At 41.1% G+C, this 25,170-nt stretch overlaps 1 protein-coding gene across 1 annotated transcript in view; it reads left to right on the forward strand.

Moving 5' to 3' along the window:
* Nucleotides 1-25,170, forward strand: part of LOC126175925 (15-hydroxyprostaglandin dehydrogenase [NAD(+)]-like) — a 67,488-nt gene that overhangs the window by 36,893 nt on the left and 5,425 nt on the right. The window contains exons 4-6 of the mRNA XM_049922999.1: nucleotides 3,128-3,234; nucleotides 12,248-12,421; nucleotides 22,834-22,991. Coding sequence (XP_049778956.1) covers nucleotides 3,128-3,234; nucleotides 12,248-12,421; nucleotides 22,834-22,991 — 439 coding nt within the window. The remainder of the gene's footprint in view (nucleotides 1-3,127; nucleotides 3,235-12,247; nucleotides 12,422-22,833; nucleotides 22,992-25,170) is intronic.

Consider the following 25,170-nt stretch of genomic DNA (forward strand, 5'->3'; position numbering starts at 1 on the left):
CGTGCAGCTCGTCCCTCACATACCTGACAATGGTTTAGAAACTGTACTTGTGCAACTGGTACAGGAGACACGTAATAACCTTTTACCGAGATCTGAAGATGGTAACCATGATTACCAAACCCCGTAATCAACGACAAAGGTTGTTTACAAACTGTCTCGGCTAAGAAGTTCATCTTCTTACAACTGAAGATGAGTGAACAAAGGAATTTTTAATTTCTTTATTAATTCACAAATAATTGTTCCCTCTAAGGAACTGTTACGCTGCAGTAATTAACTAATGATAATGTCTAGAAAAGCTTAATGCATAACTGGCTAGTTAATGGATTATTATTTTTAGTAATTAACAGACGAAAGCTAATATTGTTGCTCTTATATGGTTTTTGGCAGTCATCACTGAAATTATTTATCTACTTGAGCATAGTTATATATTAAAAAAACACATCACTAATAACTGCAATCAGTATAACCAATAACTTTTTTAGATCATTAAATAAATTTAAAACGGTCAAGAACTTATTTTTTCCCTGTACTTTATAAATCTGGGTCATGTCTTCTATACTACGTCCAGGAACTCTATCGATGTGTGCTGATGAAGTAGGAAGAGACTTGTATCAAGACTGATATTCCTCAGGAATGACTCCCTTTTGCATAAGTGTGTTAGGCACTTCTTTTTCGTGTCACTTATTGGCATAATCTCACGATAAAGACCTTGTTAGTCAGTATTTATATATAATTTATGATCTAATGAGTTCTAATCTAATAATTTATGATCTAATGAATGATTCTAACTGTACTCGAACATTCCTGTTTTGCATTTTTGGTATCGAAAACATTTCACTTTAGACGGTTAATTTTATTTCCCTGACTGCTATTATTTTTGTTTTAATGGTGGAAGCAGAAGGTTTAATATAACTCTAGATCGTTTACCTCAATCCAAGCATAGCAGAATGCATCGTTTGGCTCACGAAATTCATACATAGTGAGACTGTATGTACAATTTTTCAGACTGTAGTACATCAGACTGACCTCATTTGAAATTATTTGAAAGATAGATTGTAAATAAATTGTGAAATACTTACATGTATTGCCTACTTTACATTTTCGTTTAGCAGCATCTTGTACGTGATTGCATTCATTTTTCCCTGCAATATGATCATTGTGCTCTGTCCAGTGCCTGCTTTTCTTCATTACTCCTCACTCACACGCTTCTGACAGCAATACTTTTTACATTAGTAGAATCTGAGAATGTAGTTCAGACAGAATATTCTTCTGTAAGTTACTTCACTGAATGGCTTGAAATATTTGTATTCTTTCTTGTACATACTATACATTTTGGACATACTTACTTCGGGGTCTAGTCCAGTCGTTTTGTGGATTTCCTTGACTAGTGAGAGTCCATTGCAGAAACTGTTTCTATGTGTTCTTTAGCTGTCTGTGCAACACCTGGTTTTGCCTTTCTTATCAGTTCCTATCAAAAGTCCTCTCTCACCTTTCCCTTTAGGTACAGTACCAATGACCTCAGCTGATATTCATAAAGTTTCAAAAAAAGACTTCTTGCAGACTCTTTCTTATTATTTTTATTTAAGTACTATTCAACAGAATCTTTACGTTGTTTCAGTGACTGATCAGTATTTCACTTTATACAAGAGGAACACTCATTGTATCACCAAGAAAAAATAATCTGCCATGTGTAATCGCAGTCGCAGAAGCTTCTACAAAAGGCAAAAGGAGAACCTAATTTCGTCTGAAAAACTGGTGTTGCCTTTGTATCCAGATTTTCATGCAGTTAATTGGCACTGGTTTTTTAATTTGAGTTTTAATTATATTCTTTTTTATCTTTTGGAATAACTTTTTCCACTCTCGATCGTTTAGCACTGTTACTCTCTTTTACGGCACTGATTTATTTACCCATGAGACCTGTGTCACTGCAACCTGGTTCATAGTCAGGATCCTTGACGGAGAAGTCAGAATCAAAATGATGTTCTTCTGCACTATGCCTATCATTTGACTAAAAGCATCCCATCCCTGCCCCCCCCCCTCTCCCCCCGCCCCGTCATACTCAGTAGATACAATTCCTGCTTTGATTTGTTTTCTGGTGTTGTAGGGGGACTTAATCGTATACTTTGCTTGTGTAATATGCTTTGCTTTTAATTGATACATCTGAATATTCACAACCATTTTCCTGAAACGAAAATATGAAATAAAAGTATTTTACGCATATTTAAAATATCAAAGTATCGTGAGAATTCAGTTCATGTTTAGAGTGACATTTTGTTGATTACCACCAATTTTGTCTTTCGTGGGTATCATTCTCTTGGCCAATGATGCATGGAGGCACCTCTTGAAAACATTTTTCGCCGTTAAACACAGTGTGAGCTACTGGCATGGTGCTACTGCACTCGCTGCACTCACAGCAGCTTCTGGCCCAGTGGGCGTTCTGCCATTCGTGCACGTAAACTATAGTAATCGACAATGATACTGATGTAATATTGTTCAAGTAACAGACATTATTACGTGGCAACTTTGGATCACCTGCATTGTTGCTGACTGTTAAGAATACGAAACACAGATTTACGAATGTCTGCTAATAATCTTTATCCTAGATATCTTTCAAATTACGTGCAATAATATTAATATCCAACTGTTTAGTTATTGTAACATTATTGCACATCAACTTTAGATCATTTTTCTGGTAGCTGAGCCTAAGGAACGCTAGCTTACTACAGTCTACTTATAAAATGTATTTTCGTTGCAGAGTGTATCTTTTTCTGCTGGTATACATTAATTTCACGTCATGGATTATTGTTGTTGAAATAATTTTATCAAACCTATCGGCAACGTGCAGGGTAAATTGTTTAAGTGAACCTAAATGATTTTTCTCTGTATACTGTGTTCAACTAAGCACTTAACAGATTTCTGTCACGTCTCTTTAACTTCTTAGAGTGAAAACTGTACTTAACTAGTTTTTTCAGGATGAAACACTCATTTTCTGATATGGAATGTATCAACAACCCAAAATTGATTAAATCTGCACTTAACTTGCTCTTGCAATAAGCCAACATTTGTTGTGTTTGTATGCCAACATGTCGATGCTTTTATTAATGGTGTACGTTTATTGTTGTTGCAGAGGCCTTCAAGGCGGCCAAATCCACATTCAACCGTCTGGACATTGTTATCAACAATGCAGGTATCATGAGAGATTCGGTTTGGGAGAAGGAAATAGACATCAACGTGGTAAGTGGGAGACACTGAAGAGGAAGGACCACTATTCAGAAGTGGTGGTCGTTACAGAGTATAATTTCTACACTATGTGACCACACGAAAGGAAAACAGGCATTAAGGAACATGTAAAAAAGGTTGCTGGCTGTTTCATTTCTTTACAGCCACATTTTTATTGTATTTTCACAGACGAGTCAAAACATTATCACTACCTTCTTAACAGCATGCTGGTCCACTTTTGAATCGAAATTCAGTAGCGATTCAGCATGCCACGCATTCTACATGCAGTCAGTAGGTTTCTACAAGTATATCGCAAGTGATGTCTGCTCACAATCCCATAAATTGCAGGCTGATGTTTTATGAGTGCTGAGAAGGTGACTGATATCGTCCCAGATATGTTCCACTGGGTTGAGTTAAGGGGAATTTGGTGGCCGCTTCACACGATTGCAACGCTACTAGATGATGGTCATGATATTAGCCTCATCAGCGTACGTAGTTACTAGGAGGGTACTGTTGCATCGTATCTCTGTTTCTCTTAGATAATGATACACTGTACCAACCATTGGCAACCTTTCGTGACCGACGAGGCTGATTCACATACCTCTGCTCTAGGGTCGGTTAGTCACGTGACCCTGAAGCAGAGCTCCTAGCGCATGAAGATAAAACCATAACGTTCGCGACTATTTTTTTTTTCTTTTCGTGGTAGGGGAAAGTCACGCAGTATCGGCCAGGTTGACTTTATTAACTTTACTGGATATCTGATGTGGTTAACCGTAATTTTAATACACTATTGTCTTACCACAAGACATGCTCTATGAATAGCTTAGTGAAATGATCTTTATTTTTATTTATAGTTCTTAATTACATCGAAAGTAAAAGAGCTACTATCAGAAGGCATGTAGAAAGTGTTTTGCAGTATCGGCCATTGTCTTTTCTGTGCTAATATCACTTGTTAATTATACGCTGTAATGATACTAAAACAATAATATAACACATAGGGATGGGAACTTATTGTTATTATTTATGTTCAGTTTGTCATTGTTTAGCTCTTTGGTTTACAGACGTCACAAATGAAATACAAAATATTCTCCTGATGCACACGCCCAACATGTGGCCAACTTCTACATTTGGCACACATTTGTCTAGGTAATGTATTTAAATGATTAACATTGCAACATTGCGAGATAAGCCATTGCAAATATGCAGTGCTAGTACATTAATAACCAGTGTGACAGCCAGAAGTTTGAATGCAAGCATGCATTGTGTTGCACAGGTGCCGAATGCCGGTTTGTGGACTGGAGTTCCTTGCCCATTGCACTTGGTCTGTCAAGACAGGGTCGATTAATGCTGTTGATGACTCTAGAGTTGTCGTCCTATGATGTCCCGTATCTGCTCGACTGGAGAGAAATCTGGTGTTCGAGCAGGCCAGAACAACATATCGGCACTCAGTAGAGTATTTTGGGGTACAACATTGGTACGTCGGCGAGCCTTAGCTTGTTGGAAGCCCCTCTTGGAATTCTGTCCATGAGTGGCAGCACAACAGGTTGAATCAGCAGACTGACGGACAAATTTGCAGTCGGAATGTATGAGACAAGGGTGCTGCTGCTGTTATACGATATCGCACCCCAGACCGTAACTCCACGTGTAGGTGCAGTGTACATAGCATGAAGACACGTTGGTTGCAGGCGCTCGACTAGCCTCCTTGTTACCAACACACGGCCATCACCGGCACCGTGACAGAACCAGCTTTCACCAGAAAAGACAACAGACCTCTACCCTGCCCTCCAAAGAGCTCACGCTTGACACCATTGAAGACACAAATGGCGGAGACAGTGGAAGACACGCTTCAGTGCGTCTGGCTTGGAGCAGTCCTTGAAGTAGCCGATGTGTAGCAGTCTGTTGTGACACTGTGGTGCCAAACGCTGCTCAGATTGCAGCTGCAGATGCAGTAGTAAGTGCCAAAACCATTCGCCGGACACGGCGGTCTTCCCTGTTGGTAGTGCCACATGGCCATACGCAGCCCGGTCTTTTAGCGTCCATACATTCTGGTAACCACCGATGCCAGTAATGTACAGTGGCTATGTTCCTGCCAAGTCTTCCTGCAATATCACAGAAGGAACAGCCAGCTTGTCGTAGCCCTGTTACACGACCTCGTTCGAACTCAGTGAGGTGTTGCTGACGGCGTCTTTGTCGCCTAAAAGGCATTGTTGACTAAGATCTACTCACCACTTCCAGCCTTAAATGTAACAAATGCGCGCGAAGCAAACCTGATTTGCATCCTCATAGTGGCGCTACCGGAGCCTCTTTTACGGGACTGGCGAGCAATCTGAATGGTCGTCATCTTTCAGATGTGGAAACACGCCTACCAACTTTCGCTTATGTCGCGAAACTCCTTCTCAGTGTCGCGAATATTTTCCGATAGTGTGATTTCTCTAATGGTTTTTTAATAATCTGTCTGTTGCCAAAAGTAAGATTATTTCCGACAACTGTCAAGAGTAAGAAATCTGATTTCATAGAATATCTAATTGTTTCAGAGATAAACTGGAAATACAAAGACATGGATTATCAATATATAATGGGAAAAATGTAATTTGATAAATGAGATTTCGATTGTGTGGTGTGCATACTGTAAGACCTTCGGTACACACACCATCAGATTATTTGACTTGTCACTCTAACGAAGTAGGCGAGTGTCAGAAATATGTCTCGTGGTCTTATCATGGCGTGTTTATCTTCTGCCGTTAGGTCAGACGATAGAAATGCCACTTGCATGCTTAGAGTAGCAGATTGACGGTGACGAACCTTAAACAGAGCTTGATTAATTTTCACACACATTTATTAAAATAATAACAAGCTTAAGCATTACGTAACTTGATTCTGGATGCTATTTACAATTGACAATCTGAAGTTCCTTTGGTCTTGGTACGTTAATCTTATTCTCACATATCTCTGATACTTGACAAAGTGTCTATACATTTATCTTCATGGCTATATACAGGAATATGATAATCTTCTTAGGTGCAGACTGAAACTTGACTATAGACTGGTACAGACTAACGTAGATTGGTACACACTGGTGCAGACAAATGCAGACTGACTAATTGGAGGTCTGTACACTCGTTATAATACCTCGAGCGTTCAGGTATCACTGCGCGACTGTGATCCGCGAGGATAAAAGGTACTACGTTAGCAGCAATCTCATTGGCTGCCTTACATATTAATACGCGGATCGGCGGAAGCAGAATTTGGTCCGTCTCTAAGGCAGCGCCATCTCGTAGTGCGGAGACGGACGAGCGCTGCGCCTGCGCTGTTGTGCTTAGTGGGGCGCGCTCTACTAGGAAAGTTGTGTACGCACTGACTATGCGGAACTGTGTACACAACAGATTGATAGTCGCTATGTATCAGAATAGTTCCGAAAACTTCCTTTTGGAACGTAATGTGTACAAACTTCAAAGAAACATCGATAGAAAAAGAGTGGTGTCGAAAGGTCCAGCTGAAATAATTGTATCATCATCTGCTTCTAAACGGATGTCTCAAAAGTATACATTCGTTTCAGAGCCCAGAATATCTCTTGCCTGCCTATGCTTGTTTATTTTATTGTTTTATTTATTTTTATTTATTTCTTTAATTTTTCCTTCTTTCGAAAAACAATAATCTGCAGTCCACACTTTAGTAAAAGAGGGTTATCAAATGTAGAGTAATACAAAACTACACTGTGCTTCAAAGGACTTGGCAGCTGACGTGTCTGTGCCCCGCCATATAAACCTCTCACCCCCTCCCCCCTTTCCCTCAAGCCGGCGTGCCTCTCGGATTGGAACTACTGCATTACAACATTAGAATTCGTTCTTCAGTTCTACAACACTTTCGCGGTAACCCAACAACCCCGTGGCAAATCGTAAAGCTCTTATTTGGATCCTTGCTATTTCTTGAATTAATCGAATTGGCAAGCATTGCAGAAAATTCCAAGGCTCGCTAGCAATCAGAATTCAGTACCCCACAGTCGCAGATAGACGAACATTACCCAAAAGTTTGTCAAACAAGGTTTTTGTGGACGGGCTCCTTTGTGCGATCACTGTGCTTCCTTACGGTTCTTCCCGGGGCGGCATTTGCGTTTACAGCGACTAACTTGTGTAGCTGGTCTGTCTTAAATCACTCAAGACAGAAATCACATTTACACCTAAATCCATACTCTGAAAATCACTACGAACGATATGGCAGAGGGTATTGTGCATTGCATCACATTTTATTCGGGTATGGAGCGCAGGAAGAATACATGCTTAACTGCGTTGCAAATAGCCTAATCCTCTCTTTGCAGCCCCTCCGCAGGTAAATTTAGTTTCTTTTTCTTTCGTAATATTAATCAAACAAGCTGTATACTTTTCTGTATTGTTTAATCTTTGCAAATATTTATACGCTATCTGCTGATGACCAAGAATGTCATGTTCTATGCTAGTAACGTATTTGTTCCAGGCTTGCTGCCGGGCTCTGTTCGTTACCCGTTTAGTGTCATCCCTGATCTGTTTATAGATTTGTTTATTTTCCACGGTAGGCTTTGGAAGATACTTCTTATGTGCTGTTTATTTTTCTTGTATTGCTTCGGCAATTTCTATTGATCACATTTTTAATCCACGCCTTCGACGATGTTTCTCTTTCTTTCCAAATTATTCATCTGTTGCTTATTTGTTGCGTTTTCATTATTTGTCCATTCTTCTACAATTGTCTGGCAGGTGGCTAATTGCTCTAATTCTTTTCTTAATACATTCTGATACAGGCCCTTAATACTTGCATTCTCGAGTCAATACCCTTTAAAGACATTTTCTTGCTTCTGCATTGTAAAAGCTTTCTTCCGTTTCCGTTTGACATATCACAAGATAGTGATCAGTCCTGTTATCCAAACTTCTGCATAGTCTTGTATCTTTTACTTTACTTTGTATCATTATCTGTACTAATAATGAAATTGTAAAACCGTTCGTATTTCCAAAACTACTAGAAGAACTTTCATGGGGTTGTAGAAATATATAGCATTAGTTGTTATTTTTGAAAATTGTTGTCTTCCTCAAGCCCCAGTACATGGAACTTCCAGGGTATTCGAGTCATATATCACAAAGAACTACTGTAGTAAGTGGAATACGCAGAAGTTTCTCGGACAGTGTGTGTTCATCGCACACGTTGCAGCAATAGAAACGATTTTCGTGAGGTTTTCACAGATAGAGTCAGTGTAGGTTGAGGCAACGTATAGACTTTATTTCATCAAAATTGGATCACAGAAGAAACATGTCTTATTTTTAAGTTTTGTAAATGCAATACTACGTCACTAAACTGATTTCTATGAAATTTGGCATGGAGATAGCTTGAACGCCTAGTAAGAGCGTATGCTACTTTAGAAAGCGTGTAGCACAGGACGTTTAATGTTTTCTAGAATTTTACGTGAATTAGAGAAATATATTTACTCTGCGAAGAAAGTAGTTACTCTTGAACTTTATCATATTTGTCAATTGCTTTTATCGATCGATATGTTCTAGATAATACGATTCTACATTAGTAATATAATGTTTGTACAACCCTCAGAGTGTTTAATCCATGCATCCACACCGTAACGTAATAAACTGACGTTAAAATCGCAACGCCAAAAGATAATTAATTTAGAGTTGTGAAATTTCGGGAATAAATTTCTCTAGGTAACATATTTAAGTGGTTAACATTGCAAGATCACAGGTTAATGTAAGCATGAGATAAGACACGGTAAATGTGAAATGCTAGTACATTAATAATGGTGTAACCACCACAATGTTGAATGCCAGCATGCAAATGTGCCGGGTGTAAGTTTGTGGGATGGCGTTACATTGCTGTTACACTTGGTTGGTCAACACAGGGACAGTAAATGTTGTTTGTGGACGATGCTGGGTTGTCGTCCACTGATGTCTGATATGTGCTCCACTGGAGTAAATCTGGTGATCGAGCAGGCAAACGCAGCATGTCGACACTCCGTAGAGCATTCTGGGTTACAACGGCGGTTTGTGGGTGAGCATTGTCCTGTTGGAAAGCATCCCCTCGAATGCTGTTGATGATGGTAGCACAACAGGCAGAATCAGCAGACTGGCGTACAAATCTGCAGGTAGGGTGTGTGAGATGACCACAAGAGTGCTCCAGCTGTCAGACGAAATCGCACCCCAGACCGTAGCACCAGGTGTAGGTCCAGTGTGTCTAGCGTGCAGACAGATCGGTTGCAGGCCCTCAACTGGCCTCTGATCAACACACGACCATCGCTGGGACCGAAGCAGAACCAGCTTCCATCAGAAAACACATCATACCTCCACCCTGACTTCCAATGAACCCTCGCGAGATACCACGCAAATGACGGTGGTGTGGGGTCTGTGGAATACACGCTACAGGACTTCTGGTAGGCCTCTGTCCCAGAAGTAACCGTTTGTAACAGTTCGTTGTGTCTCTCTGGATCTTGAAATTGCTGCTGCAGAAGCAGTACGATACGTCTGAGCCACAAGCTGAACACGATGGTGTTACCTCTCGTTAGTGGCCATATGAAGCCCGGTCCTTATGTGACCGTACATTCTCGTGACAACCGCTGCAGCAACCTGTGCAATAGTTACATTCCTGCCAAGTCTTTCAGCAGCATCTCAAAGGATCAGCTTCTCGTAGCTTTATTACACAACCTCGTTCGAACTGTGTGTGGTTTTGACAATGGCTAGTTTGTCGCCTTAAAGGCACTGTGTCTAATATCAACTCCCAAGTCCAATCCCAAAGCATTTTTAACTTTTTTATTTTAAATTCAGTGCATTAGTATTTGTAAAATGACTCTTAGTGTTCATTAAAAAATGACAATCATTCCACTTGGGACCTGTGGAATGGTACATTAGCTTATTTGTTTTAGTTGTAAATATTTGTCATGTATTGTTGTTTTTCTGACATGTTCCACATCCTGGAGGACCTCCTCACTACGGATCAATTGGAATGAAAGTAAATCTAATCTAATCTACTCTAACTATCGTTCAGAACCGTTGCAGAGCGTATTTAAAGCAAACCTTATTTTCATCCTCATAGTGGCGCTATGGCGCCACTCTCATGCCACTGGCGAGAAATTTGAATGGACATCATCTTTCAGATGTAAAAACACGCCTACAGACTTTCGTTTACGTCGCACAACTCCTTCTTGGAGTTGCGTATTTTATTCGTCAGTGTATATCCGACAGTAAATCGGTCACGATTTCGCTTCTAAAATGCTGAACCGATTTTTATGAAATTTGCTATGGATAAATCTTGAACCCTGAGCAAAAACATAGGCTACTTTAAAAAGTAAAATAAAATAAAATAAAATAAAATGAAAATTCGACGTTTAAAAGGGTGATTTGGGGGATGAAACACGTTTTTTACATCAGTGAATGACCTTACAACATGTTAAAATGTTATTAAATTTGTTGCCTACTGTACACACTGTATAATGTATAGAGCTAGTTCAACATCACACTGCATGGTTGAGCGCGCCTGCACACGTCCGTCTGCACGCACCGCTTGTCAGCAGCGGTGTATGCCTGCCACTCCGTCGTGTGTTCGGGTGGTTGGAGGGGATGTAGCGTCCACATACATTTTTGCGATTTCTGTTAACGTCCGAATTTTTTGGTTTTGGGAATGAAGATCTTTTGATTTTTGTTTTCAACAATTTGTGTACTTTTTACTACGGTCATTGAATTGCATCATTTGTTATTAGCTTAAATTCGATCTGTTACACTCACAAAATCGAAAATAGCGATTTGTATTGCAAACAAATTATGTATCTTTTACCTTCGACCATAGGTAGTATCTATGGTCAAAGCATAGCTGTGATTGTCTACGTGCTGTTTGTTTTCGTATGACACACGTGTTTTTAGCGAACTTGTTGATCATCCAGCTGCATCTTTACTTTCCGTATTCATCTTTTTGCGTAAGTTTCGTGAATTTCAAAATATAGCTTATGGCACAGAATTATAGTTAAGTTTTGTAAGTGAAGACTATTTCATGGTTTAGCTGAACAGTACGTTTTGATCATTCTTTGTTTAACTTTCGTTTAAGATAATTTCTCATCGTGCCTAAGAGGAAGTGTGCATTTACGGATAAACTCCGAGAAAAATATCCGAGGATGTTTCGAGTACCTGAATATGTGGGTGGAACCATTTTCTGAATTTTCCTGTTTTAAGTGGCTCGATTTTTCAGATATATCGTGGTCTTACGTGGAAGCATCAGTCAAATTTTTGTTAAATAAATATATTAATGTTGACGATGAAAAGTGCTGTGATCAGTTTTACAGTTTAAAAAAATTCATAGCCACATATGATGGAAAATCAGAACCGGCCCATAAAAACTGGTGCAAGAATGTTGAGTCGTGTAGCAGTGAGGAACAGTTTAGCGAGTTATTAAAATTGCACAATTCTTCTTCGCGTTGCCAGCGCATAATGCTGTGGGGAGATGTTGTTTCCTTAATAGAGGCACAGTGGACAAAGGCGAGAAATAGACTCACTATTGACACTGTAAAGGGGACTGCAATGGTGAAATTTAATTTTAGAAATTTGAATTGCAAGAACTTTTTTAAATATTTGTATCAAGAGAAGGAACTTTTAAAAAGTATTCAGTCACATGAAAAATACGTAGGTGCGTGAGAAGTGTGTAATGTTTTTATTTTTTTTCTTATGTAATAAGTTTAAGAAATAGAAAGTGTCCTCTTTTTTCATTGTAAAATATGGAAAAAATGTCCTCTTTTTGGCATTCCGAAATCTGGTAAGCCTACTTACTCAGCATCACTCAACATAACAAAACGACTGATATACGAGTGTATCTGGGAGTAACAGATAGTAGCAAATATTTGTGACTGTCCTTGGATTAGTTCTGTGGGAATTGGCAGGTATGGTGGATGATGATTTTATAGGTACGCTGTCTAAGATTCTACGGTAGAGTTGTTCCGATATTGCCTGAGTGTTTTAGAATGACGGAAGTGACCCTGTGCGGTTGAACACGTTTGGTGATTTGTGTGTTCCTACAGAAGGGCGTGGTGCACGGCATCCTGCTGGCGTACAAGTACATGGGCAAGCAGAACGGCGGCGCCGGCGGTCTGGTGGTCAACGTGTCGTCCGTGGCGGGCCTCGACCCCGTCCCCCAAATGGCCATCTACTGCGGCACCAAGCACGCCGTGTCTGCCATGACGCGCTCCTACGGGGTGAGTACCGCTCTTGGTGCCGTTACCTGCAGCATTTCAAATGTCCAGCATATGTGCAAGTTGTGGGTGTGAGTAGTTTTGACATTTACTTTGCAAGAATTGAACCATCTCAAAGGCACCGCTATGAAATTTCATGTTATAGGTATGTATACTCAGCATACCTTACTCAAACATTTTACGATTAAGGTGACCATGTTTTCCAGACCAGAATTTGGGACACACTAAAAAAATTGATACTGCAAAAAGTAAAATCAGATTTAATTAAACTCAATAAACCGGACCTCAGGAAGAACAATGAGTCATCTCAAAATATATGCTATAAAACTTATAATGAAATAGTATAACAGTCCTTTAAATTGCAAATAACTAATTTGCCAGTAAATGCCATTATAGTCTATACAACATTAATATGGACACGTAGCCCCGTTTTCGTCTAATGCGAGACCTATTATCTGGTAATTATTACTTAAACCTTTGAAATGTATCACTTGTCATTTTTCTCAATTATGATCGTACATGTAACACCTTTGATACTTTTACAGCCCATGTTTATTTACTGTAATATTATACGACATTCGATTAGTACTCAAGTTAAAATAAGAAACTGAAAAAGAAGTTGAAATTGTTCTATTAGAAAAACATGAAATGCAAAATTGTAATTTCTGAAAAGTAATATAATAACGAAAATGTAATAGGTACAACTTAAGGAACACAGTTTACAAAAACATAAAACCATAAATGGTATTATATAATGTATGAATAATTTTCGCTGAGAAAAGGGATTCAATATGAACTTTCTTTATAGCAGAAAAGACCTTTTTTTCTTGTACGCTGTAACACAGGAAATTTCATAATGTTTACTACAGCTGTAATCGTCAAAACAGTTTCTCACATGCATACGTGAGCTACAGACATTGTAATGTAAGATACGGACATTGCACAAACACTGACATCGTAATAATCAATGATTATTAACAATTATATTCTACTTACCCTGTATGCGAAAAAATTTCACAACTCAGAATGTGCCGCTCTTCATGACTGACTGATGCACACCTGCCAGTTGCAAAGCTAAAGTTCCACTGCTCTTACTGCGGGGCATCACCAGGTAGCCTACAACAAAGCTGACGCATATACTCTGAAGTGGACAAAGTGTCACATAGAGATGAGACGTTTTTCGTGCACATTGGGGCACTTCACACGTATTTTTCTCTGTCAGAAACTAAAAATTGATGTTTTTGACTTACTTTTCTGGATGCGAAATGCAAAATATCACTTACATCTGTTACCAAAATTACATTGGTTTACATTTTGTTAGTGCCTCCTAAGATTGTCTCGGTGAAGGACCACTTGCACTTCCTTGAACTCATTCTAGCCGGGAAGTATGCTGCCTGATGAAGAACAACTAAACTCAACACTTACAAGCCAGAGCAGAGTCTCACAGATATCCCATTTTAATTTGTTATTCTTTACTACTAACTTTGATCACACCACATTTTGGAGACAGTCGCCACATCTCCTACTGAATGTTCTTGCAAAATACACAACTGGCCATTAAAATTGCTACACCACGAAAATGACGTCCTACAGATGCGAAATTTAACCGACAGGAAGAAGATGCTGTGATACGCAGATGATTAGCATTTCACAGAATTCACCCAACGTTGGCGCCGCTGGCAACACATGCGACGTGCTGACTTGAGGTAAGTTTCCAACCGATTTCTCACAGTAGTTGACCGGCGTTGCCTGGTGAAACATTGTTGTGATGCCTCGCCTAAGGAGGAGATATGCGTACCATCAAGTTTCCGACTTTGATAGAGGTCGGATTGTAGCCCATCGCGATTGGGGTTTATCGTATCGCGACATTGCTGCTCGCGTTGGTCGACATACAATGACTGTTACCAGAATATGGAATCGGTGGGTTCAGGAGGGTAATACGAAACGCCGTTCTGGATCCCAACGGCCTCATATCACTAGCAGTCGAGATGACAGGCATCTTATCCGCATGGCTGTAATGGATCGTGCAGCCACGTCTCGATACCTGAGTCAACATATGGGTACGTTTGCAAGACAACAACTATCTGCACGAACAGTTCGACGGCGTTTGCAGCAGCATGGACTATCAGCTCGGAGACCGTGGCTGCGGTTACCCTTGACGCGTGGTTATGAATAGGAAGCCAGGGCAGAGAGTGTGTTACTGTGAACAGTTCAGTGATAGGATGGCTCTCATCAGAATCGACAGCAAACCAATACCGACAACGATAGTTCAAGTATAAATACCGACGTCGCAAGCTAAAGATGAAGAGATACCGAAAGTATGAGGATATTGAAAAGGCAATACAGTATGTAAAGGAATATGAAAATCTAATAGTCATGAGGGACTGGAATGCAGTTGTAGGGGAAGGACTAGAAGAAAAGGTTTTCAGGAGAATATGGGCTTCGGACAAGGAATGAAAGGTGAGAAAGTCTAATTGAGTTCTGTAATAAATTTCAGCTAATAATAGCGAATACTCCGTTCAAGAATCACAAGAGGAGGAGGTATGCTTCTAAAAGGCTAGGTGATACGGGAAGATTTCAGTTACATCATGGTCAGACCGAGATTCCGAAATCAGATACGGGATTGTAAGGCGTATCCAGGAGCAGATATAGACTCAGATCACAATGTAGTAGTGATGGAGATTAGGCTGAAGCTTAAGAGATTAGTCAGGTACAATTAATACACAAAGAAGTGGGATATGGAAGTACTAAGGAATGACGAAATACGCTTAAAGATCACTAAGACTATTGATATAGCAATAAGGAATAGCTCAGTAGGCAGTACAGTTGAAGAGGAATGGACATCTATATAAAGGGCGATCACAGAAGTTTGAAAGAAAAACATACGTATAAAGAAGGTAGCTGCGAAGAAGCCATGGGTAACAGAAAATACTTCAGTTGGTTTACGAAAGGAGGAAGTACAAAAATGTTCCGGGAAACTCAGGAATACAGAAATACTAGTCGTTGAGGAATGAAATAAATAGGAAGTGCAGGGAAGCTAAGACGAAATGGCTGCATTAAAAATGTGAAGAAATCTAAAAAGAAATGATTGTCGGGAGGGCTGACTCAGCGTATAGGAAAGTCAAAACAACCTTCTGTGAAATTAAAAGCAAGGGTTGTAACATTAAGAATGCAATTCCATTGTTAAATGCAGAGGAGAAAGGAAAGAGCAGATTGAAGGTCTCAGTGAGGGAGAATACTTGTTTGATTTGATAGAAGAAGAAACAGGAGTCGATTTAGAAGAGATACGGGATCTAGTATTAGAATCAGAATTTAAGAGAACTTTCGAGGACTTAAGATCAAATAAGGCAGAAGTAATTCATAACACCCCATCAGAATTTCTAAAATCGTTGGGGGAAGTGGCAACAAAATGATTATTCACGTTAGTGTGTAGAATGTATGCGTCTGGCGACATACCATCCGACTTTCGGGAAAATATAATCCACACAGATCCGAAGACTGCAAGAGCTGGCACGTTGAGAGTTATCACACAACCAGCTTGAAAGCTTATGAATCCAAGTTGCTGACAAGAATAATATACAGAAGTATGCAAAAGAAAATTGAGGATGTGTTAGATGACGATCAGTTGGGCTTTAGGAAAGGTAAAGGCACAAGAAAGGCAAATCTGACGTTGTGGTTGATAATTAAGGCAAGATTAAAGAAAAATCAAGACATGTTTATAGAATCTGTCAACCCGGAAAAGCAATATAAAATGGTGCAAGATGTTCGAAATTCTGAGAAAAATGAGGGTAAGTTATACAAGAACCAATAGGGAGTAATAAAGAGTGGACGACGAAGAACGATGTTCCCAGATTTAAATGGGTGTAAGACAGGTAAGACAGGGTGTATCCTTTCACCCCTACTGTTCAATCTGTACATGGAAGAAGCAATGATGGAAATAAAAGAAGAGTTGAAGAGTGGAATTAAAATTGCTGATGGCATTGTTATCCTAAGTGAAAGTGAAGAAGAATTACATCATCTCCTGAGTGGAATGAGCAGTCTAATGAGTACAGAATATGGACTGAGAGTAAATCGAAGAAAGACGAAAATACTGAGAAGTACCGGAAATGAGAACAGCGAGAAACTTAACATCAGGATTGATGATCACGAAGTAGATGAAGTTAAGGAAGTCTAATACCTAGGCAGCAAAACAACCAGTGACGTACAGAATAAGGTGTACATCAAAAGCAGACTAGCAGTGCAAAAAGGGCATTCCTGATCAAGAGAAGTCTACTAGTATCAAACACAGGCCTTAATCTCAGGAACAAATTCTGAGAACGTACGTCTGGAGCACAGAATTGTGTGCTAGTGAAACATGGACTGTGGGAAAACCGGAACAGAAGAGAATCAAAGCATTTGAGATGTGGTGCTACAGACGAATGTTGAAAAGTAGGTGGACTGATAAGGTAAGGAATGAGGAGGTTCTGCGCAGAATTGGAGAGAAAAGTAATACGTGGAAAAAAATGACAAGGAGAAGGGTCGGGATGATAGCACATCTGTTAAGACATCTGGGAATGACTTCCATGGTACTAGAGGGAGCTGTAGAGGATAAAAGCTGTAGAGGAAGACAGAGATTGGAATACATCCAGCAAATAACTGAGGACGTAGTTTGCAAGTGCTACTCGAGATGGAGAGGTTGCCACAGGAGAGGAATTTGTGCCGTGCCGCATAAGACCAGTCAGAAGACCTGAGGGTTCAAAAGAATCCGTTTGTCAAACAGTTTTAGTTTTGTCAACATAACTGAAACTAATAAGAAAACTGTTGCCCCTAACCATCGCCGTATCCGCGCGCAGTTTTTCACTCCCAGGACGTAAACTCGGACAGAAGCTAGAAATAGTGTGAAACAAGGCTCTTCCAACCAAATGACTTTCTTCCATTCCTCCAAAGCTCACATATTATGGTTTGGGCATCAAGTTACGGGCATTTTCATCACTGATGAGTGGTTATTATTTACAGCCCTTGACGCCGAGATAATCAGAAGATAATATCGAGTTGAATCTGTTGATGTCCGCTGTCTGATAACAATTCTCTGGAAATGTTATACAATATAACTTGTGAGCGATTTGCTCTGTTTTGTAAATTGGTTTGCAGAAACTATACCTTATAATAAACAGAGTAAAAAGCCGTGTAAATGTTTTTAAAAATGCATGTTAACTTCGCTGTATTCAATTTTACACATTCATTCCGACCGGATTCGGTTTGCAACCAGTATCGGAGGAAAAGCAAGAACCAATACGACTATTACATTTTATATATCGTGCTACAGACGAATGCCATACCAGATGGCATGTTATGATACACAGTAACAGTTATCTGTGAAATATTGTGACTCATTCTACTGTGATACAGAGATTGAGCGTCAAGGTCATCTACAAACACGAGTACACATGTGAATAAAGTGTGGTCAGCAACGTAAGTACTGAAGTTTGAATTGATTGTGCAAAGTAATTTTTCATAAAACTGTAGTAGTGAATACCAAGCTTTCCCAATGGGGTTATGTAGCAATCTGAATACATCAGTCAGTGGTACGCACTCATTGTGAATCTAATGCCGCCAGTAGCAGGGCGGAAAGCTCCCGATTTCCGGTGTAAACATTATGAGCGGAAGATTGTCTCCCAGGCGGTGAATGTACTATTAGGCTGCGAACTCTTGCAGTAAACTAATTTCCTCACCAAATATTGACAGTGGAAGTTATGCAGCTTCTACCAGTAAGGCGCTCGTAGTAGCAGCTCACTTTATTCCTAGGCATATCTGCAGGCGTCTGAATTGTACCACGTCTAGTTTATGAAGCATGTTTAGCAGTGTTGTGTTGTAAGGAACATCCATAATTGATGACAGAGTGGACTAGGCCTTTGTTCATCATCAAGTTAATGTAAGGGTCTGCTTCCCACCGAGATCCAGCTACAGATTTCATCGCCTTAATGCTGTCTACCGGATGTCCCTTCGAGCCATTAGAGAGGAGCGGTCGTTATAGAGAGGTCGGTCCAAAGTATGGGAACCCTGCACACTGCTAGAAACTCATGCTTCAGAAGACAGGTAGATAGCAGTATGTGTGCAGATATTGTGATCATTGGTACCTTAGGATATATACCCACTTCAGCGTGTTACCTGCTTTTTCTCAGATTTAATAGTTTTCTCGAAAACACGTTATGTAATTTAGCACGTGATGTTTTATGCACACTCTTAACTGCACTGCGGAATACACCTGTCAGTATAGACTAAAAACTAACCGTTTTGCGATCACATGTCAATGCTTCAACAACTGACCTACTGGTCCAGGGAAAATAAGCATTAATGGTTTGCTGTTGCCATACACACTTGGAGGTACTAACCATCCTAAAAGTATACTACTCTTCAGATGAAGTAAATAGTTAAGGAATGTTGTTCACTATACTGTCCTCAGTCATCAGTAAAGGTACCCCTAACACCGTGTATATGCAGATGTTAGCCAAGCCTCTAGGTTGCGCCGTTGTATTTGACTACGAACAGCACCTTCTTTGCAATGCTCTGAACACGCAAGTGTCAGTGGTGGCCATGCAGCGCTGTATGTAGTTGTGATTGCGTTATGTCTGAGCTGAGTGAATTCGAACGGGGACAAATTGTTTGTGCTCATATGTGGGATCCTTCTGTAAGCACTGGAGCCGAAATGTTTGGTGTTTCAAGAGGCGCTTATCGATTTATACCACATACAGGGAAGGCTTAACATATGGTCTACAAAGTCACAGCGCTAACGAAAGAGTATATTGAGTGATCGTGACGGACCGTCATTGAAGAGGAACAGGGGCGGTGGCAAGTGGGGAGGGCTATGGGCGTTACAGCCCTCCCCCCACCCCCCACCCCACCCCAATGGAGTATCACATTACACTGGATAAAATGACTTCAGGAACCAGTGAATATATTACTTCAACAGATTCGATCATTTTTTAATAATTATGTAGCAATATAGTTTGCAACGTATTTCAAACACGTTTTAGCAAAATAATAAGAGCGGCAAATAGCTTACTATCTAAACCAATAATTATCATCGAACCTAAAATGGGCGTCTCATAGTTATTATGATTCATTATTAGACATTGGATGTATATTAATGTACGAGTACCACTTACAAAAATCAAGAAAGCTAAGTACGTTCCTTTATGAATTCTATCTCTTGCATAATAATAACAAATGAAATCTTCCCTTTGAAATTAATTCTCTTTCTCAATATTAATAAGTGCAATCTTCGCATACAAATTTAAATGCTGCTTATTAAAAGTGATTTGCTGATTATTTCGACGAAACTTAGAATGTGTCGTCGTCGTGGCCCTCAGTCGTTACCTACAATAGCCCAAAACTGTTCCTTACCTTTTTTACTGTTGCTGGATCGCCATCTGACTGCTACATCGAACTGCGACATGAATATACTTACTCTGTTTTACTATACTCTATTAGCTGCTGATGGACTGTCATAAGTGGCTGTATTTATTACCAAAGCTGACGTTATTCTTTAATAGCAAAGCTGACGTTATTCTTTAATTAATTTGACTGAAGTTACGTAATTCATAGTTAAACTTTTTCTTGACTACAATAAAATTTTGCAAAGTTTTTCGTTGATGGTTTTTGGGAGGTATTATAATCAGTAATGCAGTATTTCTGGCAAAAATTAATTATATTCTGAAAATAATTCTTCAAATATTTGCTGTTGGTAATGAAATGATTTTACAAACGTTCAAATGGGACTTACTTTTTAAAATAATCTTACAAATAGCATTGCGCAAACATACCTTCAGTAGTCTTGAGTTTCTTAAAAAAATAATTCAATAATGTTAGTTCCTCTGATGATAATAGTTAGCTGATGTCTCTGTACATCCGTTTATAATCTCTTGTAAACATAGCTGGTGGCTGGCACACCGCTCCTCTCAACCTCTCGCTTCAGACCTGCTACCGACTCTCTTCACATCTCGCTTACTAGGGACTTCCTACGAACGCGGTCTCTCCTGCCAACAATGCTTTCTGGTGCAGACAAGCCCTGCTAGCATTACAAAATGTATCAACGCGCGGTCTTTCCCGCTCTTTTCTTATAATGTATCCATACGCGGTCTCTCGCGCCTTTTTTAAAAATTATATCAATGTGCGGTCTCTCCCGCCAACAATACTTTGGTGCAGACATTCCCTGCTACCACAATTATTTCCAAAATCACAAATATTAATTATTCCTACTTAATCCTATTAATACAATGCAAACATCTCTCATAAATTGTGGTTTGACAATAGAAATATACACGTCTTACACCGTTAATACGAGAACGTGGTGCGAAAGTCGTAATATCTGGACTATGGGGCAATGGAAGAAAGCCGTTTGGTCGAATGAGTCTTGCTTCACACTGTTTCCAACTTCTGGTCGAGTTTACGTCCGGAGAGCGAAACATGGCGCAGATTCGGTGACGATTTGGGCAGCACTATCGTGGTATTCCGTGGTTGCCCTGGAACGTCGCATTATTGCCAAGAACTGTGTGACCATTTTGCCTGTACAGGTCCATCCCATCGTACAACGTTTGTTGCCAATAGCGGTTGTGTGATCCAAGACGACAAGGCCCCTGTTCAAACAGCTCATATTGCCTAGGACTGGTCTTGTGAGCACAAGGATGAATTATGACATCTTTCCTAGCCATGACCATCACCAGATCTCATTATTATTCAGCCTTTGTGGTCTAGTTTGGAGAGTAACGTGCGTGACACCTGTCCACCTCTGGTATACGACTCTCTTGAAAACTATCCAGGACCTGTGTTTATCCAATCTGAGACGACTGGATGCTATTTTTGAATAGGTGTGGTAATACACTATTGGCCATTAAAATTGCTACACCATGAAGGTAACGTCCTACAGACGCGAAATTTAACCGACAGGAAGAAGATGCTGTGATATGCAAATGATTAGCTTTTCAGAGGATTCACACAAGGTTGGCGCCGGTGGCGACACCTACAACGTGCTGACATGACGAAAGTATCCAACCGATTTCTCATACACAAACAGCAGTTGACCGGCGTTGCCTTGTGAAACGTTGTTGTGATGCCTCGTGTAAGGAGGAGAAATGCGTACCATCAAGTTTCCGACTTTGATAAAGGTCGGATTGCACCCTATCGCGATTGCAGTTTATCGTATCGCGACATCGCTGCTCGCGTTGGTCGAGATCTACTGACCGTTAGCAGAATATGGAATCGGTGGGTTCAGGAGGGTAATACGGAACGCCGTGCTGGATCCCAACGGCCTCGTATCACTAGCAGTCGAGATGACAGGCATCTTATTCGCATGGCTGTAACGGATCGGGCTCCCACGTCTCGATCCCGGAGTCAACAGATGGAGACATTTGCAAGACAAGAACCATCTGCACGAACAGTTCGGCGACATTTGCAGCAGCATGGACTATCAGCTCGGAGACCATGACTGCGGTTACCCTTGACGCTGCATCACAGACAGGGGCACCTGCGATGGTGTACTCAACGACTAACCTTGGTGCACGAATGGCAAAACGTCATTTTTTTCGGATGAAGCCAGGTTCTGTTTGCAGCATCATGATGGTCGCATCCGTGTTTGGCGACATCGCGGTGAACGCACATTGGAAGCGTGTATTCGTCACCGCCATACTGGCGTATCACCTGGCGTGATGGTATGGGGTGCCATTGGTTATCCGTCTAGGTCACCTCTCGTTCGCATTGATGGCACTCTAAACAGTGGACGTTACATTTCAGATGTGTTACGACCCGTGGCTCTACCCTTCATTCGATCCCTGCGAAACCCTACATTTCAGCAGGATAATGCACAACCGCATGTTGCAGGTCCTGTACAGGATACAGAAAATGTTCGACTGCTACCCTGGCCGGCACATTCTCCAGATCTCTCACCAATCGAAAGCGTCTGGTGAAGGGTGGCCGAGCAACTGGCTCGTCACAATACGCCAGTCACTACTCTTGATGAAGAGTGGTACCGCGTTGAAGCTGCATGGGCAGCTGTACCTGTACACGCCATCCAAGCTCTGTTTGACTCAATGCCCAGGCGTATCAAGGCCGTTATTACGGCCAGAGGCGGTTGTTCTGGGTACTGATTTCTAAGGATTGCGTGAAAATGTAATCACATGTTAGTTCTAGTATAATATATTTGTCCAATAATATATTTGTGCCGTTTATCATCTGCATTTCTTCTTGGTGTAGCAGTTTTAATGGCCAGTAGTGTATGTTGTGTTTTGGAGTTCCCATAATTTCCCCCCACCCCCCGTTGTTTCGTGAGCTGGCATTTTTATAGTGCGCCCTGACCCAAAATTCTGACATATCAGCATTGACACTGTGCCCGACTGCACAGGAGGTGGGCCTGTGACGTGTTGTGTTGTGTTGTGTTTCAGGACGAGCTGCACGTGAATGAGACTGGCGTGAGGATGGTGGCGCTGTGCCCGGGACCTACTGACACGCCGCTTGGGAGAGACGCCGTCCAGTACTGCCTACACGACTACGCCCGGCAGTCGATGATCGACGTGACATCCTCCTACGGAGGCCTCTGCACGCACGTACCATTTTCTTCTTCAATTTTACCGTTTAGTGTACTGACGTGCAGCCAGTACCATGCTACATTTATACAAAGTCTGATGGCTTGAACAAACGTACCGTTTGATCAAAAAGTCAGTATAAATTTGAAAACGTAATAAACCACGGGATAATGTAGATAGTGAGGTAAAAATTGACACACATGCTTGGAATCTCATGGGGTTTTATTAGAAAAGAAATGTGGCGCTGGACAGCAAAACGTCAGTGACTGCGGATGACAATTGTGTATAAAAGGAGCTGTAATGAGAGAGAGAATCAGATGCGCCAGCAGTCGCAGCATGTTGACGTTACCCGAAAAGGCGCTTTTAATGAAGTTGTCTTATCAGAATGGGGAATGTGCTAGTTCAGCGTTACGATCCTATCGCCATAGGAAGGGGATTCGAACAGGTAAAGGTCCGTTGACAAATGCAGCTGTGAAGAGAATAATTTCGAAGTTCGAAGCCACGGGTTGTTTAGACGATAGACCCCGTAGTGGCCGACCGAGCACAAGACGTAATGCTGCTGAGACAGTTCAGGAAGAAATGGAGACTGTAGCGGTTTCGTCTATGCACGAGGAAGTTAGCGCTCGTGCAGTCGCACGTCGCACCGGCATTCCATACACTATTGTCTGGTTTGCACTGAGGCGTACCCTCCGATGCTATGCGTACAAAATCCATCGGCATCATGAACTGTTAGCTGGCGATTTAGTGAAGCGAAGGGCATTTGCAGTGTGGGCGTTTCAAAAGATGGCGGAAGATGACGATTGGTTGAGTAACGTGTTGTGGACCGACGAACCTCATTTCACGCTCGGAGGGTCTGTCAACGCCCACAACTGCAGAATTTGGGCTACCGAAATCCTAGAACTGTCGTGGAAACTTCATTGCACGACGAGAAAGTCACGGTATGGGTTGGATTTACCACGTCTACCGTTATCGGGCCTTTTTTTTATCGGGCCTTTTTTCTTCGAGGAAATACGTGATTCTTGTTTTGTAATTGCTACCGTGACGGGTGAGAGGTACGCCGATATGATACAGAATCGCATAATCCCCAACCTGGCTGATAAACACCTGCTGGAACGTACGATGTTTATGCAGGATGGCGCTCCACCCCATATTGCTAGACGCGTGAAAGATTTCTTGCGCGCGTCGTTTGGTGATGATCGTGTGCTCAGCCGCCACTTTCGTCGCACTTGACCTCCCAGGTCCCCAGACCTCAGTCCGTGCTATTATTGGCTTTGGGGTTACCTGAAGTCGCAAGTGTATCGTGATCGACCGACATCTCTAGGGATGCTGAAAGACAACATCCGACGCCAATGCCTCACCATAACTCCGGACATGCTTTACAGTGCTGTTCACAACATTATTCCTCGACTACAGCTATTGTTGAGGAATGATGGTGGACATATTGAGCATTTCCTGTAAAGAACATCATCTTTGCTTTCTCTTACTTTGTTATGCTTATTATTGCTATTCTGATCAGATGAAGCACCGTCTGTCAGACATTATTTGAACTTTTGTATTTTTTTTTGTTCTCATAAAACCCCATGTCATTCCAAGCATGTGTGTCAATTTGTACCTCTCTATCTACATTATTCCGTGATTTATTCAGTTTTCAGATTTATACTGACTTTTTGATCAAATGGTTCAAATGGCTCTGAGAACTATAGGACTTAACATCTGAGGTCATCAGTCCCCGAGAACTTAGAACTACTTAAACCTAACTAACCTAAGGACATCACACACATCCATGCCCGAGGCAGGATTCGAACCTGCTACCGTAGAGGTCGCGCGGTTCCAGACTGAAGCGCCTAGAACCGCTCGGCCAGACTTTTTGATCACCCGGTATGTTAGTACACACAACGTACGTGTTGATGTGGTCTTAAGTCCGGCTAGTTTGATGCAGCTCTCCTCGCTAGTTTATCCCCGGGAAGCCTTTTCATCCCTGAATAACTACTGCTTCCGACATCCTCGTCAATCTATTTTTTCTTCTTCTTCGTTGGTTCTACAGTCCTTGAAGAACCTTGGCCTCCTGTACTACCTGCCTCCATTATTCTCCGTCCATCGCCTTCCTTCTCCAATTTCTTATTCCCATCACCTTTAGATCTTCTTCCCTATCGTGCAGCCACCTATCCTGGATCTACCTCTTCTCCGTCTTCCGTC

This window comes from Schistocerca cancellata, chromosome 3, assembly GCF_023864275.1.
Source record: "Schistocerca cancellata isolate TAMUIC-IGC-003103 chromosome 3, iqSchCanc2.1, whole genome shotgun sequence".
NCBI lineage: Eukaryota > Metazoa > Arthropoda > Insecta > Orthoptera > Acrididae > Schistocerca > Schistocerca cancellata.